The sequence below is a fragment of the Athene noctua genome, chromosome 1 (genome assembly GCF_965140245.1).
Source record: "Athene noctua chromosome 1, bAthNoc1.hap1.1, whole genome shotgun sequence".
Taxonomy (NCBI): Eukaryota; Metazoa; Chordata; class Aves; order Strigiformes; family Strigidae; genus Athene; species Athene noctua.
Genome location: NC_134037.1, coordinates 197246465 through 197259366, shown reverse-complemented (window position 1 = coordinate 197259366; position 12902 = coordinate 197246465). Strand labels below are relative to the sequence as shown.

Here is a 12902-nt window from a genome sequence, read left to right as displayed (position 1 = left end):
CTCCCTGCAGAACTGAAAGGAACTTGATTCTCAGTAAGGAAAAATCATCTGTATTTCTTACAGCTAATCATTTCAACCTTTATTATAGAGACTGACAAGAAGATAAATCAGGACAATCATTTTTTAAACAAAACTTTTTTTTTCTTTTTGGGGAGTTTGTTTTCTCCATGACAAATTCAGTTCCTGTCTAGGCTACAAAACTCTCATCTGACTGAAAAGCTATTATCATGACAACTGCAACAGCAAGTGGAATGTCACAGTAAAACCTTAGGGCTCATTCGATTATGTACCAGGACTATGATACCTGGACAACTGATACCTGTTCCCAACAAGCATGTCCCAAACATTCCAGATACAGGAGTCAGGGAAGACAAAACTGACATTTTTAAAGTGAAAAATAAAAAAGAACTATAAAGGGGGGGGGGGAATATTCTTAAAACCTGTTCCTCAGGTATCTTCACATCACTGTCAAGCAGCAAAAACGGAAGTAACCCCCATTAAAATACCTCTGCAAAAGCTGTTCTATTTTAAAAAATGCTAAATGTGGCTGGTGGTCCATCTCACTTCCCTCTTGACATGGAAATGCAGAAAAACCCTTCTGGAGTCACGCTCCTCCAATTTTGAGAGGTGGACACATTTCTTCCCCTGTAGAAGACACTTCTGTATTCTTAGAAAACACTCCTGTATTCCTGGAAAAAATGTGGGCAATTTAATCTTCATCCTCCCTGCCTTGCTGGCCTCACCTCCCAAAAGATACAGCCAGAGGGATGATGCAGGCAGCAACTCTGCAGGAAAGCTCAAGAGAAGCAAGCAGTAGCACATTGGCCAGCTAGCTACAAATTACCCTCAGTTTGGGTCTTCATAACTAATGAATAAACAAACAATTCCTGACTTCAGCTGCAGTTTCCCCTCTTGTCCCCCCATAAGTTATGAGTGCTATCAGTTCATAGTGCAGCCTCATGCCCACATGCTAAAGAGGAAGTCACCGCTGTGGTTCAACTTGAAGCAGCACTGAAGATACGCTCTGTAAAAGCACACATTTGTTAGCACAGAAAACGCGTATTTACAGAAGCAAAGAAACAGGATAAACCTGAGCTGTTAGAAAATGAAATATCTCAGCATGCCACATTAAGGTACTAAAAAATGCTAAGGTACGTAAGAAAAAAAAAATTATTTTGGTGTTGAGAAAAGACAGGAGACGTGGCATCACCACTCAGCGAGGCTGCCAGGAGGGTTCCCACACCCATGGCACCATGCGGGCTGCTGACTGCTGCCTCGTGTTTGGACATCCCCAGATGCTGCCACCGTTTCTCTCGACTCCTTTGTTACTTATAGGGAGCAAATTTTACATTTCAGAGCATGAAGTGCATTGGGACAGGCCTCACGGCAGGGTCTGTAACTTCTGTCGTTCACCAAGCAGACATTTGGCACATCATGTCACGCCACCAGCTTCTCCTCAGGTACGGGCAGCATCATCCTACCGAGGGGCAGCTGCAACTCTCCAGCATCCAGGGAGAAAAATGCCAACAGTGACAATTTGTGAAGGCAACAGGAAAAACCGAAGCAGCACTTGCCACAGTGCTTTTGATGCCACAACATCATCCTTCAAAGTGTTAGCAATTCTTGTTGATGTACTTCTTGCTTCAGAAGAAAGGCTTCAGTAAGGGCATCCTGTGTTTGTTTATATACCTGACCAGGCAATTGCTAGTAGTATTCTGGAGACAACATCCTATTGCAACACCTGCTTGTACACAATGAACAGAGTTACAGAATAATTTATGGCAGAATCACTTTAAAAAAAAATCTACATTTTCTCCTGCCACTCTTCTTAACCTATTTGGTTGGATTAAATACTTCATGTGCCAAGAAACGTGCATCTTGTAAGAAGGCTTATAAAGAGAATACAGTAGTACAGATTCAGTTTAATCCTTGTGTGAGCCACAGTGAGGGTGAACCCAGGTGCTGTTACTGGGGATATGTGTTGTGCCAGCTCCACACACTTGAGCTCTTGGCTCCAAGGAAATGAAAATTTGAACTTGTACCCTGACTCAGAATTTAACTCAAGTGCTCTGTGTGATCAGGACTATTTTGTCTTCAGACTAAATAAATGAATCCACTTATTCTTACTTCCATACATTCCACTGTTTATGAATTTCCAAAAAACAAGTATGTCCTTTGTGTAAATTTTTAATGTTCACTTTAAGATATGAATACTTGAGACATATTATGAGCTCCTTGTCTTTCCCGACTTCTATTGATATCACAGGAAAGAAGCAAGTGAAACAGTTTTCAGTAAATTCAGTTCTGTTAACATCCGTGCAACACTTCCACTCAAGCATTAACAAAACATTCAGCACTACAATCTGAAATATTAGATACCGATGGCACAAACACTTTTTTTTTTTGGCTTAGATCAACATGAACTTTAGATGAACTTTAGATATTTCCGCAGAATGGAGAACAACATATTTTTAGTGTGATGAACTAAGAGTATCCTTCTAACTATTTCAGGTATATGCTGCCTCCCTCTTGCATCCCCAAGACCAACTACAAGAACATTATTTTTTAAACCATGAACACAGAGTGTTTAACTTAGTTTTTCCAAGTTTGATGGAAAACCTTTTGATCTGGAGCTAAGGCCCTGCTCATTCTGCACACACTTTCACAAAAAGGGATTAATGATGTGTTAGAAAATCTGGACTCAGCAATTTTTCATTATATTTCCCCACCACTGTGGCAGGGAGAACTGGTAAATATCTGTAATGGAAACCAAACAAGGACCATTACTCGACATCGGAGAGAAAAATCTTCCACTTAACATTAGTATCATCAACATCCTTCATGCCTACATGGGTGGGACGTCAGAAGACAGCTTTCCGTGGCGTGGTTTCTCCTCCATCAGGAAGGATCCCTTCTCCCCACAGGAGACCTCCTGACGCTATGTTGCCACCACCAAACTAATGCAAGTGATGGCCATGGTGGCTCTGCTGGGCACGCAGTGACTTTCAGCCCAGCGCCTTCCCCATCCCTTCCCTGCTGCAGACTACAGTGCTTATTTTTGCATGTGCATGGAAGTAACGCTTTTTACGGACTTAACAGAAAATCCATTACGTAAATCAAGCTACTACACAGCTACATGTTATCAAAATCCACTGGGTAGAAACAACTAAAGCAATTTTACCTCAGATGACACAAAACATTTCGTAATTCTGCCTACCTTGGGAATCTGCCCATGCTGAAACTGCTCTGAAAAGACATCGATATCATGCAACAGCATTAAACTCGAGTGTCTTTCTTAAATACAGGTTCACAAAGCTATTTATAAATGAATAAATAGCCCAAGGTGAGCAGAAAGCTTTCTCTTGAAACCTGAGCAATAACACGGCATTACTGTTCCTGGATCCTCTGCTGTTTTATCATGTTCTGGTGATTTTCCCAAGGGCGATGTCAAGGATCCTCTTAACCGTACTGTTTACCCATCTCCGCATGGTAATGATAAAAATATTGATTTTCACATTTGTGACTCAGATGCAATTCGACACAACAAATTGTTTCCCCCTTGCAGTGTATCAGCTAAGCAATCGCAAGCACAAAGAGCTTCACTCACGTCAAACATCATTTATATGTGACACTTAAAATAGCACTTCACTTTCTCTGTACTTTTCAAAATGAAGCCCTGGTCTAGCAGTAGATTTAGTGCAGGCTGGGGAAGAGATGGGTCTGAAGAGCAGTGTTTGCTGCCTTCCCTCAAGAACAACTCTGGGATCTGTCCTGACCCAGCCAGAGCCACGGACATTAAACACCCACCACCACTGAAAACCCTCAGACCCTCTCCAGGTCCTGCTGGAGACGTTGGGGCGATCGTCCCCAGTCTGCATGAGACAGAAAGGAAAATACAGCTTTCAGTCTTCGACAAAGATTGGAAACTCTGACCTTTGGGCTTACATCATACATAGCCACTGACAATATTTTATCCCTCCTCCCTTGCTTCATCTGGCTGCAAAGCTGTGGCACAACTCAACCCCCCAGCACCCCAGCCACACTCCAAAGCTAAACTGAGCCTGGTGACCGGATGGCTTCGTGCCACCGCCTGAAGACATCCAGCTCGCAGCATGGCATCAAGTGGGGTTGAACGACGCCATTTCACATGAGCGGGATGCCCGAGGAGAAGGGCAGCCTTTTCTCTTTGAAAAAAGAGAAGTTGTAACTGCTGGAGATTTCAACAGAGGGGGATTCATCCCCAGGCTGCGAGCCCATCAGTTCCTGCCAGAGACTGTCCTGGCTCTGTACATTTCTTTTATAGTTTTTTTAAATGTGAACCTGAAACAGTTCTTCAGTGTTTGAATGAGCAGGAAATCAGCCAAAAGAATAGGCCCCATTGGCCTTTAGATTATTTCAAACAATTAACAATAAGCTGCTATTTTTTGATATAATTACAGAAATCCCACTTCTTTGATGCACGATGGCAAATGAGCATGTTGAAGGGGCAAAAGGAGGTAAATTTATATCCGGGAGATAAGTACTTTTCTAAATAATGCCTACCCTAAGGACCGTATTTATATAACTATTTCAACAAGCAAGACTCTTTAAAGTCTACTATAATCCACTGACGAGAAAAGATCAAAGAAGCTAACAGGAAGGCCAGGATGCAATCAAAATATTTGATCAGTGAGAGGTTTCTTAACAGAGCCGTAAACTCAAGGGCATTTCAGTGGGAGGAGAAGCTGCCGTGAACACCCAGATGCTGTGTGGCCACAGCAGAAGGAGCCCCTTGGGACAATCTTCCCCTCATGCCCTGCCACCATCCCGCCATCCTTTCCTCTCTGCACGGGACACCGCTGGCGCCCACCCACCCTGGTCTCCCATCATTTTCAGTGCAGCTAGGTTAAACAACCAAGGGTGGAAATTTTATTCGTTCTCCTAAATCCCACCACCTCCCCCGCCAAAGTTAAATATTTGGCCTTCAGTTAAACTAAATGGATTTTTTTTTCCTTTTAAAGTGAAGTCTCACGATCCCCGTGTGACCCCGGTGGGAGGACAGAAGGAGGCTAAGAGACCCTGCTGTGCACCCAGAGCACTGCCAGAGCCCAGTGTCAGCTCCCTGAACAGCACAGATGGGCATAATGAGCTTTTAATTACTTCCTTTTCCTTTTTTTTTTTTTTAAAGAACAAGAGAAGAGCTACTGGGATTTTCCGATTTTCCTCCTCACACTTTTATTTTTAAAAAAATACATACTCAGCAAACATTAAAGAGCTACATATTTTCATGAAACATAATAAAAACAACTGCTTCGATAGTTTATTTTTTGAAAAAAGCAGCAAATACTCACTTTCTTTAAAGGCTTTACCATATTCCCTAGGTTATCAGCACATTTTCCTTGAATTTTCTTACTGCAATATACATATCCTTGTAACCAGAGAAGTATGGGAAACTCTAGAAACATCCAACTGTGTACAAACATTTAAAGCTCAGATACCCTAATGCAAAACAAGTACCTCTCAGAAACAAACATCTCCAGATGTTTTCACATATTTTTATATATATACAGAGTTATATATATAAGATGTGACTCAGGCACGGAAAGCCAAAAGAATGTTCTCATTTCCTGAGGCTGGCTAACAAAAAGGAAAAAATGTGAATGAAGGAACAAAGATTTCGGCACTTGGCTTTTTCTTAACAGCAGCAGTTTTAAAATGATCTGCTTTGATTCCTTTCTCATGTTATCAGAATATTTCCTCTCTCTTGCAACTGCATATACTTACAAAAGGAAAAAAACCTTTGTTTTCTGAAATGTTTACAAGTACTACAAAAATGTTGCACATGCAGAGGTTCCTGCCCTTCTCCTTTCAGCCCCACTGAAGCTCACTGACAGGTCCCATCAAGCCCCCTTTCCCACAGCAGCTTGCCTTGTCTCCTGGTACAGTGCTTGAGAAAAACAAGCAAGCAGCCACGTGCACCGCGGCTGTCCCACAGCTGCGTCTCTGTATGGTGGAACGCAACCCAAAAGACCTCACAGGCACAGCTCTTGCTCCAGTTTTTTTTTTTTTGTCGACAGTACAAAAATATACCTATAAACAGCATGCAGTTCCTCTGGGACCTGAAAGCGATGGGTGAAGCAAGCCCCTGAGCACCTCCAGATCATGAAGCTGTGTCATGCCCACAAATATCAGGCAGACTTAAACAGGCACTGATGTGTTGCTATTCTCCATGTCCTTTTTAACCACAACCTATGTGTCACAGCGACAGGACACAGGGTCTCCTTTGTCTGAATCCTCTGAAGGTGAGCTTCTGCAAGCTAGGCCTATGACAACCATGACAAAATCACTGCTGGGGTGGTTTCCCTTCAAGCAGGGCTGTAGGAGGAGACAACAACCTGCAGAAAGAATGTATTCAAGAGTGCTTTCAACAGAAAGCGATCCTCCTTAACCTGCAGGCAGGAGATGCCTCTTCCAGTGCAAAAGAGCATGGATGTGCCCCTTCCCGACATCATACCCAGGACAGTCGCAAGCATTCCTCAGCCCTGACCCAGACCACCAACAAACACTTCTCCCTCCTTCTTTAGATCTCCTGCAGCTTCTCACAGGACTCCCACCTTTAACACCCGTCTCTGGGCCACAGCTATATGATCCAGGCACAAATCCATGCTTCTGCTGAAGTGGGTACTTCCACTTTTCCCACATCCCCTCCCACCCCCTGGCCCAACATCACCATCACTCACAAGATCAAGGAACTGATCCAGATCAAGACAAACTCAGTTTTAAATCTACGTATCTACCAATCTCTCTCGCCAGGGGTTTTCAGCTGGCTCAGGTCCCCAGTGGTGGCACGAGAGTTGTTGGGGGATGGGAGTATGCGGGTCACCCTGGTCAGCTGCAGAGCAACCACATTCTTAATTAAAATGTCTCTGTAATTGCCACCTCTGGGAAGAACAGCTGCCCTGGCATGGCCCAGAGATGGTCTGTCCTGCTTTGTGACACCAGTCACAGCTGGGTCTGGGAGATGATCGCTGCTGAGTGCATCTGACTTAATCCAGCACAAATGTTGGTCTCTGACACAAAACACAAGTCTGTCCTGCTACCAACACAGTTCAGAAGCACAGGCTGTTCATCTGTAAAGCTACAAACCAAAATACGCGCCTATTTGCATGCATTTCCTCACAATGGAGGATTCAACGAAATCAGAGGGTTTTGCAAGCAGAGGCTGTTGTGCTGATTCAGCCCTGAATCTGAAGGGGCCAACTTCCGCGGACAGCGCTGGCTGGCAGCCGGTGCTGCCCTGCCTGCCAAACTGTATTTTTCATTCCCAAATCAGAGGTGGAGTGCACCAGGAGGCACCGAGGGAGGACTTGGGGATGCTGCAGCTCCGGAAGGCAAGAAGCTGACAGCCAGTCCCTCGCCCCTCCTTGCCTGGCAGCACCCAGCCCCCAGCTGGGATGGCCAAGCACCCTCAAAGAGTCCTTGCAAAGCGTACAGGCCCCCTTCCCCCTGTCCCAGGGTGGATTTGAAACTATTTCTCTGCGTGGTTTGCCTCCCCACATCAATCCCACAGCTGCTGCACGTCAGCGTGGGGTCTGGACGGGAGCCACTCTGCCATGTTGTTGCCTCCCAAATATTTGCTGGCATTACTGCATTGCTTTGCTGTGGTCTTTCCCAGTGCCTCCAACTACACTAGAACAATGTATTAATACAGAAAACCCTTATAATTGTGAGAACAGCAGCTTCTCCATGCTGCTCTGGCAGCATTCATGACATCATTACACTGCCTTAGTTTCTCAGATGATCCACACTGACTCCCCATCCACAATGTGAGAAATAAACCCCAAGGTTTTAACTCTACTGTTCCCATCAGTTTCAGTTTTAATCAATCAAAAGCCCATCCACCAGTTCATTCTCAGTTCTTCAAACTATTTAATGCAAGCAGTGATTGAAACAATTCTAAATGCACCGAGTGACTTCGGACTCACCTTCTTATCAAATTCTGTAGAAGTGGCTGGTAGGTTTTTTTAAGGAGTTAAAAAGTGATGGAAAAAAAAAAAAAAAAGGTGATCAGAGCTGGAATTCAAGGACTTCTTAGTTAAAATACAAGGAAAAGCAACTAATATGAAAAATACAGGCATAAAACCTCATCCTGGGTGCTGGCCTTGTTGTAGAACCATTTTTCATGCACCCTAGGATACTTCAGACTACGCCGTTTTTGCACAGGAACGTGGTTTCAGGCTGCAGACAAGAGGTCCACTTTGCCTATGGTTTGTCACTGGGCACAACAAAAGCTTCTGCTCCCTGGACCTCATCGACTGTCTCCAGGCGCTGAGACAAATTCATGAAACTGTTTCACGTAAAGGGTCATTAGGGTACAGAAAACCAGCCAAGGAAATTACAGTATTTTGGCTTTTTTTTTTTTTTTTTCCTTTTATCTGCTTAAAAAACGTAAGTAAGCATTTTCATAAAGACTTCGACACCACAGGAAGGGAAATGCTGAAGTAATTGCAAAGGAGTGCCCTAATTTGAAGGAAACTATTAACCCCAGGGCACAGACCCCTGCTACGTTTTCTCTAATTGTCAGATTGAATTAGGACCTTCCTATCCTTTCACCCTTTCTGCCTCAACACCAGCACTTCTGCACAAGCTGTAAGGGTGACATGCACTGTAACACATCGCTAAAATGACATGAACACCAAACCACATAAACGGCTGCTTGATTCATGCTATGGATTCCTTATACAAGGGAAAGCTCTGGCTATCAAAATGTGACTGTCAGTTTGATTTTCCTTGTCATCAGCACCTGCCATCGTGGAAAGAGCTGACATGAGCAATTTTCCCCACCAACTATCAAGTTGCTTTTAGCACGGCTAATAAAGTCTCCCTATACTGAAAAGTAATGAGAGACTGCATTATGCTACCGAGTGAAAAACCTTTAAACGGGACTTTGGAAGAGAACAAAACACAGATGAATCAGGGTATCTAACCTAACACATTTAGCAGGAAGCACAATTGCAGGACCTGAAAAGCCTGACTTAAGTGCTTCAATAATAAATATTTTATTGCAACTTAAAAACCAATTTGTTAACTATGCAAACCATCCTCCGTATATTGCGAGCCATTAACGGTTCTTCTGCAGTAACTGCATGGAGTCAGTTCTAAGACCTGTGCATTACAACTGAGATCAAACTGCAGCATCACATTTAGCTTCTTACCTATGGAGTCCCCTTTCAAAGCCAGTAACACTATGAAGTGCCCACATTTTTGAGCTTCATAGTTTACAACAGAACAAGAGCTATAAAACCAATGAGTCTATGCTAATTTTCTAAATGTAGTTACCCTTTGAATAAAGAGGAGCTTGCTTTGTTCAACATTTTACTGCATGCTGGCCTGTATTTATTGCTACAAAGAAAAACTTAGATCGTGTTAGGAAACAAAAGCTTAAGATAATAACGGTTCTGAACTGCAAGCTAATGTTTTACTCTGAACCACACAAGAAACTTATTCCAATGATAACACATCAAGATGAGTTCAGCACAACCATCTGGAAAAGCTGCCCACAAAACTCAAAGGATATTTATAAAGCAAGCAGGAGTTGCGACCGCTAGCTACCCAGCCCCAAGCAGCACGCGCAGCAATCCTGAATGACAGACCCCTACCCAGCATTGACCCAGCGACAGGGCACACTGACATCCCTCCCTGCCCAAACCCCTCTCCTCCAGGGCAGGGTCTGGTCTCCCATCGTGATGCTGTGTGAGATGGCTGTGCCTCGGGTAACCCACGTTCAGATTACAGAGCCAGCCTGAAAGTTCCTTTCACTGCAAAACAAAAGCCGCAGTGGTGACTTGAGTTCAAAAAGCCTCCATAAAGTGGAGAGGAAAAAAAAAAAAGTTAAAAAGAAGAGTATTTCCTAAGATGAAAACAAACCCCATGCATGTACCTTCTGACCAGATGTCTGCTGCTCTTCCATGTACCAATCTGAAGAGAGACCTCAAGTCATTCTTTTCTTTTCTGTATTCTTCCCCAAAACTCAGATTACTTAAACTCTCTCAATCAGAATAAAAAGTTAAATTCCAAAATTCCTTAGGAGTTTCAGCCTGCAGAAGCCTTTCAGATCACCTTATGTTTTGTTAAAAGGTGCTTTTGAATGAAACATTTGCATTTTCAGTGTTTTCTTCCCCAGAGAATCAAAACAAGAAAAAACACCAATTTTTAATTTCCTCTCCTTGCATTTTACCAAATCAAAATGCATCTTCCACGAACCTTGACCTTTTATTTTGACCTCAATGGACTGGAATCATCTAAACAAAACCTCCTCAGACAGATCCCGCAACCAGCTCCCCTGAAAGGAGCAGACCCCGTAGCCTCCCCCCACCATGCCCCTCTGCCAGGGGAGCAGCGCTCCCTGCCCCGGCCGGCAGCTCCCTCCAGCCACACTTCTGCCACAATCCACTGCACGGCACCTTCACCTCCTTAATCACAGCACAGCCCCTGGTCCTCGATATGCCGATTCACCCTGAAAAAAGTGTCAAGAAGAGAGAGGCACAGAGTCGGTCGGCCAGTTTAGGCAAGGGGCCCCACATCCAGCCCTTGCTGGTTGAGCGGGGAATATTCAGAGCGCATCAGCAGCGGCAAGCTGCCAGGTTGACTCTCAGCCACCGGAGGATCTGCTCAGCCGGGAGGCAGCAGGGCTCGTCCCTGCTGCTGGGGAAGGATGCTCTAGCCACTGGCCGTACCCCAGGATGGCTGTTGCTTCCCTGGATGTGTTGGCCACCTGCCTGCACACTGAAAGATGCACCGCGTGCGTTCTGCTCTGAAGGAGCTCCCCCCCAAACAGTCTTTGAGTGAGGTGGGCTCCCCCCAGAGTGCTCTGCTACTTCATCTCAGCAAGCTTCTGCAAGCATAGGTTCTAGCCTGACTTTGTCCCAAAATTTTTTGCTGTGCCAGGGGTGTACCCTAGCTTGTAACCTGGGAAGTGTGTCCGAGCAGGGACGCTGGCCTGCTCCCTGACAACTTCAGCAGAATAGATATCAAATATGAAATTGCTCTATCTACCCGGAGAGGCAGGCTCCATACCAGAGCTGAAGCACCTGTGCAGGGCTGAACAACACACAGATCCTCAGAGTCCCAAGAGACTGACGCTTGCAGCACAAATAATGACAACTCGGCCATTTTCAGGAATGCAGAAAGAAGTCTGGCCTGGAAGTACCCCTCACCCTCTAGGAAAACAAGCGGCTTTTGGAACGACCGAAGAAAAAACAAGTTACCTTTACAGACGTGAACATGTGAATCACGTTATCGCCTTTTCCTCAGCACAGGGTGTCCAGCTAAACCTGGTCAAGGCTAGCGAAATCCTGCCGCCTCTGCTCCCTCACCCCGGAGCCGTCGGGGCGCTGACCCCGGGAGCGGAGCTGGCTCAGCAGCCCACCCCGCTGCACACCGGCACCGGGTCCCACCACGGTAGCCCCGACGCGGCTTGCCTTTGCTGCTGCCGCAGCTCTCCTCGGTAGGCTTGGTGCAGAGCGGGAGGAACTCTCAGGCGCGGGAAAGATAAGGCGGTCTTTAGCCAGGCTAAAGTCTGTGCGTGCCAGCAGCCGTCCTGAACCCACAGCTCAAACGAAGTACAAAACTGCTCTTTCCCCTTCCCTCAACCCCAGATTTCGACGGATTAGTGGAACATTTGCCACGTGCTTTAATCAAGGACATTTTTTCCGAAGAAGCAACTACAAGGGGTGAGGCTTTGAAACGCCAGGCTATTAGTAGAGCAGCATTTGCTTTCCGTATTCCATGCCCACCAACTCAAGACAGGACTGCTCAGTAATTGTGGGATATGCAGAAAACGACACGAATCTCACCGCATAAGCACCCCAGGGTATTCAGGGCCGCGCTTTTGAAAGCCCCCACCTCCGCCGGGCAAGGACGGCTTTTAGCGCACGGGGCGTCACACCGCCCTCACGCCCCGCTCAAACCCTGCCAGGCTCCAGCTTTGTGTATTATTCCCAGTTTGCTGTAACACGGACCCACGAGCCACCCCACCGCTCCCCGCGTGAACGTGACCCCACGGGGCGATGCGAGGGAGAAGGGATTTCTGCCGTGGCCGCCGCTGCCGGCGGGAAGGGGAGAGTTCCCCCGTGAAGCGGAAACTTCGCGGGGCGAGGAGGAGGCGCACCTCCACCCCCCCAGGCTCCTCGGCGGGACCCCATCCCCTGCACCAGCCCCCCCAGGGGCCATCCCCGCGCCTTCCCCACCGGGGCCGCCGCCTTCCTCCCCACAGGGCGCAGCCCCGCCGCCCGCCTGACGCACGGCGGAGCGGGGCGGGGGGGGGCCGGGAAGCGCCTTCCCCGGGGCACCGGGCGGGGCGAGCGGGGGGCCGAGAGGGGGGCGTTCAAGCAAGCGGGCAGCCGCCGGTGACAGCGGCCCGGCCGCGCCGCACCGACAAAGCGCCACCCTCCGCAGCCGCCCGCCACGGGAGGCGGGACGGGACGGGGCGGGCGGCCCCCGCGCCTCTCCTACCTGTTACAGCTCATCCCCGCCGCCGCCGCCACCCCCAGCATCCCGCCGGCGGCCGCTGCCCCGCCACTCCCGCGGAGCACCCGCCGCCGCCGCCGGGAGGAGGCAGGGCCGGGCGGCGGTAATGGCGCTGGGCGGCCGCTCCGCCGGCACCCGCCCGCCGCCGCCGCGGGGGGGCGCGCGCCGCACGCACCGCCGCCGGGCCCGCCGCCGCCAGCCGCAGGCCCCGCCCCCCCGGTGGAGGAGGGAAACCCCCCGGCGGCCGCCGCGACGCGGGTGCCGCTGACACACCCCCCCAGCGACCGCCCCGCCGGCCCGGGGAGCTTAAACCGGCGCCAGCCCACCCGCACCTCCTGCCAGCCCTTCGGGAGCCGCGGGCGGCCGTCACCGGCAGAGCTGCGCCCAGTCGATGC

General features: G+C 47.9%; 1 protein-coding gene across 2 annotated transcripts in view; it reads right to left on the bottom strand.

Moving 5' to 3' along the window:
* Nucleotides 1-12624, bottom strand: part of LIMS1 (LIM zinc finger domain containing 1) — a 76237-nt gene extending 63613 nt beyond the window's left edge. Inside the window, exon 1 of one of the 2 annotated variants that reach the window (XM_074909473.1) lies at nucleotides 12493-12624. In XM_074909473.1, the coding sequence (XP_074765574.1) occupies nucleotides 12493-12533 (41 nt within the window). In that variant the 5' untranslated portion in view covers nucleotides 12534-12624. Of the gene's footprint in view, nucleotides 1-11246; nucleotides 11460-12492 lie in introns of those variants that run through there. The other variant, XM_074909483.1, reaches the window with a different exon arrangement.
* Between the last annotated feature and the right edge of the window lie 278 nt (nucleotides 12625-12902).